Consider the following 7616-nt stretch of genomic DNA (forward strand, 5'->3'; position numbering starts at 1 on the left):
TGATTAATAGCCACATTGTGTATGAATGGATTGTTTCTTTTTTCCTAAGAGGATCTCCAACAGACACTCTATATTTTCATTTAGATATCCACTAGGCCCCGTTCGCTGGTCTGAAACTTGGTTGAAACTGGCTGAAAACACTGTTCCGGCTGAATTGTTGTGAGAGAAAAACACTGTTCCGGCTGACAAAAGAAGTCGAACAAGCCAAATATGAGGTAAGCCGAACGCTCTCCCATAAAGATTCCCTCACCATGATTCCACGCACTCCCACAGATTAGCCATAACGCTCTCCATACTCTATTGATCTATATTTTATTAGTATTCAAATTAACATCAATTGATATATTTCTTCTTGAATTTTGAGAATTAAATCGATACTCTTAAGTTCAAGTAGTTTACAAAAACAGTCAGCTTTGAAAAAAGTAATTTAAAATCTACAATACCCTGTTTGGATGATGATATTAGAGGTTAGAATTGGAAATTGGAATCAGATTTCCTAAATGCCTCTGTTTGATTGTACGTGGAATTTAGATTTTGAATTAGAGAGTCGAGACCCATTTCCTTGGTATTGGACTCTAACTAGAAGCGGCATCTCCCAATATAGAGCCTGGCCCCTCGGTATTGAAACAAATTAGACCTTAATAATTCTCTCAAGCTACCTGTTGCAGTAATTGATATAATTGACAAATATAGAAAGGATTGTCTTTGGAGAGGCAAAGACTTTAATAGAAAAGGCTATAACCTTGCAGCATGGAACATAGTAATGAGACCCAAAGATAAGGGAGGATTGGGAGTGGTCAACTTGACTTTGCAGAATGAAGCCCTCCTTAAGCAACTAGACAAATTCTACAACAAGAAGGATGTCCAATGGGTGCACTTGATTTGGGAGAAGTATTATCCCAGTGGGGTTCTACACTTAAGGAGAGAAAAGGGCTCATTTTGGTGGAAGGGTATCATGAGATTACATCTGAAATATAGAGGTGTGGCTATTCTTGGCAGCTTGACTCACCTAATAAGGGTGATACTGTGAGTCTTTGGGATGATGTCATTCTTGGCAGCTTGATGTCACTGAAATATCCCACCTTGCATAGCTTTGCTAAAGACCCCTGCCTCTCTATGAATGCAGCTATTCACTGTGATGATGTCATGGTCGGCCGCACGTACCGCCGGAGCCGACGGGCCAGGGATGCACGCCGCGACGCCGAACGCGCTGAGCGCGCGCTGGATGAGCGTGCAGGCGTGCTGGACGCCCAGGCTAGGGCCACGCCTAGTGGGTAAGCATGGAAATAGGAGATAGCTTTTAATTAGTTTCCTTTTATGTTTTATTTCCCTAAATTATAGGAGCTGTGGCTCACGTCAGGTTGGGCCTTAGGCCATATATATAGAGTCTGTATTAGGCTATTGGGAAGCAAGCAAGAATTATCAATCCAATCTACTATCTCTCTCTACTGACTTAAGCCTGCGGCTAGGGTAACCTCGCCGGAGAAGACAACGGACCAAGGCTACGAACTCCGTAGCCGAGGGCCGGCTACCCGGGGGTTTAACGCCCTTGACAACCTGGTATCACGTTCCAGAAGATCCTCGTCGCGCCACTCCGTCTCGCCGCCGCCCGCTGTTTCCGCGTCGCCGCCGCGGGACCCTCTCGCCGCGTCCCCTGCCTCCGGCTCCTCCTCAGCTGCGTCCTGTTCAGCCGGCATGGGCGACGCCGCCGACCTCAAGGCGTCCGTGGAGGCGCTCACCAGCGCCGTGAAGTCGATGCAGACCTCCATTGAGGCCAACGCCAAGGCAATTGCCGCCCTCGCCTCCGACCGCACGTCGTCATCCGGCACCAAGTCGGCGTCGGGCGAGCACCACAACGATCGTCCGCCAAAATTCCAGAAGATGGATTTCCCCCGCTACGATGGCAAGTCCGACCCGCTGATTTTTATCAATAGATGTGAATCATATTTTCATCAGCAGCGGATCATGGAGGAGGAGAAGGTCTGGATGGCCTCCTACAACTTGGAGGACGACGCGCAGCTATGGTACGTCCAGCTCCAGCGGGATGAAGGCACGCCGCCTTGGCGCCGTTTCACGGAGCTGCTGCACCTGCGCTACGGGCCCCCACTGCGCGCGGCGCCCCTGGCCGAGCTGGCAGAGTGTCGCCGCATCGGCACCGTCGTCGACTACCAGGACCGTTTCCAGGCCCTGCTACCCCGGGCTGGGCCCCTCGAGGAGACGCAGCGGGTCCAGCTCTTCACCGGCGGGCTCGGTCCTCCGCTCAGCTTCGACGTCCGCGTCCACAATCCGCAGACGCTGGCGGCAGCGATGAGCCTGGCGCGCCTACTGGAGCTCCGCGAGCAGCACACTCAGGCGCCTGCTCGAGCTGCGCCCCGCGGCTTGCTGCCTGCACCAGCACCGCGTTTGGCCCTGCCGGCGCCGCCACTTCCAGCCCCGGCCGCGGCTGAAGGCCGGCCGCTGAAGCGCCTGACGTTCCAGGAGCAGGACGACCGCCGCAAGCGGGGGCTTTGCTTCAATTGCGACGAGAAGTACACGCGGGGGCACAACCGCGTCTGCAAGCGGCTCTTCTTCATCGACGGCGTCGAGCTTGACGAGGTCGCTGCCACGGAGTCCCTGGATACGGAGGCGCCGGTCTTCTCGTTGCACGCTGTGGCGGGCGTGTCCGTCTCCAACACCATACAGCTCCAGGTGGCGCTGGGGCCTGCTACCTTCGTGGCCCTCGTCGACTCCGGGTCGACCCACAGCTTCATTGGCGAGGCGGCTGCGCGGCGCACCGGGCTGCCTATTGAGCCCCGGCCACGGCTTACGGCAACGGTGGCTAACGGGGAACGCGTGTCCTGCCCGGGTGTGATACGCCAGGCCCCGCTCTCCATCGACGACAGCACTTTCCGCGTCGACCTCTTCGTCATGCCATTGGCGGGCTTCGACGTCGTCCTCGGCACGCACTGGATGGCCACGTTGGGGCCCATTGTTTGGGATTTCAACTGCCCGCACCATGGCGTTCCAGCAAGGTGGCCGCGCGGTGTGCTGGCAGGGCGCTCCACCGCCGACGGCGACCACCCTCCATGCTGCGGTGGCCACGGACTCCCTCCTCGACGAGCTGTTGGATTCGTTCACCGACGTGTTCGCTGAACCGACCGGCCTCCCACCACCCAGGGGCCACGACCACCACATCACCCTCAAGCCGGGTGCGGCTCCGGTGGCAGTTCGCCCATACAGGTACCCGACGGCCCACAAGGATGAGCTGGAGCGGCAATGCGCCGCCATGATGGAGCAGGGCATCGTTCGCCGCAGCGACTCCGCGTTCTCGTCTCCGGTCCTCCTCGTCAAGAAGCCGGACGGGGCGTGGCGTTTCTGCGTCGACTACCGCGCCTTAAACGCGCTCACCGTCAAGGACGCGTTTCCGATTCCGGTCGTCGACGAGCTTCTCGACGAGCTCCATGGCGCTCGTTTCTTCTCCAAGCTGGATTTGCGCTCGGGGTACCACCAGGTGCGCATGAGGCCCGGCGACATTCACAAGACGGCGTTCCGCACCCACGACGGCCTCTACGAGTTTCTGGTCATGCCGTTTGGGCTGTGCAACGCCCCGGCGACATTCCAGGCCCTCATGAATGATGTTCTTCGCCCGTTTTTACGTCGCTTTGTCCTCGTTTTCTTTGACGACATCTTGATATACAGCAAGTCATGGGCGGACCATCTTCGTCATCTTCGCGCCATCATCACCGAGCTGCGTCGTCACCGCCTCTTCGTCAAGCGCTCCAAGTGTGCGTTCGGGGTCACCTCGATCTCCTACCTCGGCCACATCATCTCGGAGGCGGGCGTGGCCATGGACCCGGCCAAGGTGCAGGCCATTCACGACTGGCCGGTGCCTCGGTCGGCGCGCGCGGTCCGTGGTTTCCTCGGGCTGGCGGGGTACTACCGCAAATTCGTCCACAACTATGGCTCCGTCGCTGCACCGCTAACCGCCCTCCTCAAGAAAGATGGCTTCTCGTGGGGCGAAGCGGCCCAGTTGGCTTTTGGCGCGCTCAAGACGGCGGTCACGTCGGCGCCCATCCTGGCCATGCCGGACTTCTCTAAGACTTTCGTCGTCGAATGCGACGCGTCGTCCCATGGCTTTGGGGCGGTTCTTGTTCAGGAGGGACACCCGATCGCTTTCTTCAGCAGGGCAGTCGCACCTCGGCACCGCGCCCTGGCCGCCTACGAACGGGAGCTCATCGGTGTCGTGCATGCTGTCCGTCATTGGCGGCCGTACCTATGGGGCCGGTGCTTCCTCGTCAAGACGGACCACTACAGTTTGAAGTACCTGCTGGACCAGCGCCTTGCCACTATTCCGCAGCACCACTGGGTGGGCAAGTTGTTGGGTTACGACTTCTCCGTGGAGTACAAGCCAGGGGACCGCAAACGCTGTGGCCGACGCGCTGTCCCGGCGTGACACCGAGGAGGGGGCGCTCCTGGCACTTTCTGCGCCGCGCTTCGATTTCGTTGACAGGCTTCGGCAGGCGCAGCTCGCTGATCCCGCGCTCATCGCCCTCCAGGACGAGATCAGCAGTGGCGCGCGTGGTCCTCCCTGGACAGTGGCTGACGGGCTGCTGCAGTATGGTGGGCGCCTCTTTGTTCCGCCTGCATCACCCTTGCTGGAAGAAATTATGCGGGCCATCCACGACGAGGGACATGAAGGGGTACAGCGCACGCTGCACCGGCTGCGGCGCGACTTCCACTTTCCGGACATGAAGCGCCGGGTGCAGGATTTGGTGCGCGCGTGCGCCGTCTGTCAGCGCTACAAGTCCGAGCATTTGCACCCGGCCGGTCTCCTGCTGCCACTGCCTGTTCCGCAGGGCGTTTGGACTGACATTGCTCTCGATTTTGTGGAGGCGCTGCCCAAGGTCCGCGGGAAATCAGTTATACTCACCGTGGTGGACAGGTTCAGCAAGTACTGCCATTTCATTCCGCTGGCACATCCCTACTCCGCTGAGTCTGTCGCCCAGGCATTCTTCGCGGACATTGTTCGTCTACATGGGGTTCCCCAGTCCATGGTGTCAGACAGGGATCCGGTCTTTACATCGACGTTTTGGCGGGAATTGATGCGACTACTGGGCACCAAGCTGCATATGACCACGGCGTTCCACCCACAGTCCGATGGGCAGTCCGAGGCTGCTAACCGGGTCATTATCATGTACCTGCGGTGCATCACCGGAGATCGGCCGCGTGAGTGGCTGCGCTGGCTTCCATGGGCGGAGTTCGTCTTCAACACCGCCTATCAGACTTCGCTGCGGGAGACACCTTTCCGCATTGTCTACGGCCGGGATCCGCCCTCTATCCGGTCCTATGAGCCAGGGGAGACGAGGGTGGCGGCGGTTGCCAAAAGCATGGAGGAGCGGCAGGAGTTCTTGGCTGATGTTCGTCTCCGACTGGAACAGGCTCAGGCCGTGCAGAAACGGCACTATGACAAGGTTCACCGCCATGTCGCATATCAGGTCGGTGACTGGGCTCTTCTTCGACTCCGGCAGCGCGCGGCTTCTTCCTTGCCACAGGCGGTCACCGGCAAGCTCAAGCCGCGTTTCTTCGGGCCCTATCGCGTCGTCGAGCTGATCAATGACGTCGCTGTCCGCCTTGCTCTTCCGGAGCGCGCCCGTCTTCATGATGTTTTCCACGTAGGGCTGCTCAAGAAGTTTCAGGGGCAGCCACCAGATGCTCCACCGCCCCTGCCGGTTCTTCACAACGGCGCCATTACCCCAACTCCAGCACGTGCGGTGCGTTTCAGGGTGGCGCGCGGAGTCAAACAAGTTCTCGTCCAGTGGCAGGGTGAGTCTGCAGCGTCGGCGACATGGGAGGATGTGGAGCCTTTCCATGCCAAGTTTCCGGAGTTCCAGCTCGGGGACGAGCTGCTCCTCGACGGGGGGAGAGATGTCATGGTCGGCCGCACGTACCGCCGGAGCCGACGGGCCAGGGATGCACGCCGCGACGCCGAACGCGCTGAGCGCGCGCTGGATGAGCGTGCAGGCGTGCTGGACGCCCAGGCTAGGGCCACGCCTAGTGGCTAAGCATGGAAATAGGAGATAGCTTTTAATTAGTTTCCTTTTATGTTTTATTTCCCTAAATTATAGGAGCTGTGGCTCACGTCAGGTTGGGCCTTAGGCCATATATATATAGTCTGTATTAGGCTATTGGAAGCAAGCAAGAATTATCAATCCAATCTACTATCTCTCTCTCTCTACTGACTTAAGCCTGCGGCTAGGGTAACCTCGCCGGAGAAGACAACGGACCAAGGCTACGAACTCCGTAGCCGAGGGCCAGGCTACCCGGGGGTTTAACGCCCTTGACAGATGATATTGTTGATCTTTTCAGAATCCCAATGACCAGGCAAGCCTTCAATGAACTGCAACTGCTAAGCTCAGAGTTTTCAGTCTTCTCAGTCAACTCCAATGAAAACGACAGTTGGTCTTTCATCTGGAATAGCAGCACTTATTCAGTTAAAAAATTCTACAGACAGCAGTTCCTGAGCCTCCAACCTCCTAAGCATCTAAGATGGATTTGGCAGTCCAAGTGCATGCCCAAAATCTAGTTTTTTGCGCGGCTGCTTCTGAATGACAGACTTAACACCAGAAATATTCTTAGAAGTCGTAATAAACGTCTAGAAGAAGGGTACAACTGTGTTCTTTGCCATGAGAACGTCGAGGAAACAGCCTATCATCTTTTCTTTGATTGTTCAGCAGCAACAACGAGATGGTTCTCTATTGGCATCACTTGGATGATTCTATGGACATATGTCAGAAAATAGTAAACAAGATAGTAGAGACTGGTTTTCCTTTCTTCATGTAAGTATTTATGGTGGCAACTTGGTGCATCTGGAAAGAAAGAAACAGCCTTATTTTTTATGGAAAGGTTCCTAGCGTAAGTCTCTAGAAGGCCAACTTCAGAAAAGAAGTTCTGCTTCATCTAGTCAGATTTCAGCAACATCTTCACTCGAGTATCATCTCCTGGCTAGACTCCATTTAGGCTTAGTTTTTTCGTTTTCTTTGTTAGCTTTTGTTTAGGCTTGTTTTTCTCTTTCTCTCTTGTTTTCTTCTTCTTTCTTTGTGTTGAGTGGTGGGTTCTTTTCCTTTCTTTCTCTGAGCTATCCTCCTGATAGCTCGCCCCCTGTAAGCTGGTTCTTGTCTTAAGTAAGTTGGTGGTTCCGGGGGGCTTTGCCCCACGGGTTGTGTTAAAAAAAACTCACCTCCTGTCAACCACCTAGGCACGCAATCCTCGTTGCCAGACACCTCCACTGGAGGACCCCACTGCTGTCATGACACAAATCACCTGCTAACGCCTCCGACCAGCCCCGCCCCTAATGGATCCACACCCTACCACCCACGAACCTATCGGTGCCACCAGGGCTAGGGGAGAGTGAGGAGGCCGGCGCAATGGATGATGGCGTGTTCCAAGAGGAGTGGCCATCAGCGTAGCTCTTGATGCCAATGTACTCGGAGGGGTGGACTCCATCAAGGACGAGCGCTTGGCGCAGGTGTCCTTCGGCGTGTGCAACTAAGGAGCCAGGAATCCCCTCCGCCGACGGCCTGCAGCAAGGGATCCAGGATCCCCTTCTTCCTCAAGTCTGGCCCTATCCTCTCCCGCTT

The 7616-nt window shown here is 56.3% G+C and overlaps 1 protein-coding gene across 1 annotated transcript; it reads left to right on the plus strand.

The window, feature by feature from the left end:
• Positions 1-97: 97 nt before the first annotated feature.
• On the plus strand, positions 98-3220 carry LOC136484973 (uncharacterized). Its single transcript, XM_066481929.1, has 2 exons — positions 98-215; positions 1127-3220. The coding sequence occupies exon 2, from the start codon at positions 1696-1698 to the stop codon at positions 3130-3132; it is 1437 nt and encodes a 478-aa protein (XP_066338026.1). The 5' UTR covers positions 98-215; positions 1127-1695; the 3' UTR covers positions 3133-3220.
• Positions 3221-7616: the final 4396 nt, after the last annotated feature.

The sequence above is a fragment of the Miscanthus floridulus genome, chromosome 10 (assembly GCF_019320115.1).
Source record: "Miscanthus floridulus cultivar M001 chromosome 10, ASM1932011v1, whole genome shotgun sequence".
Lineage (NCBI taxonomy): Eukaryota > Viridiplantae > Streptophyta > Magnoliopsida > Poales > Poaceae > Miscanthus > Miscanthus floridulus.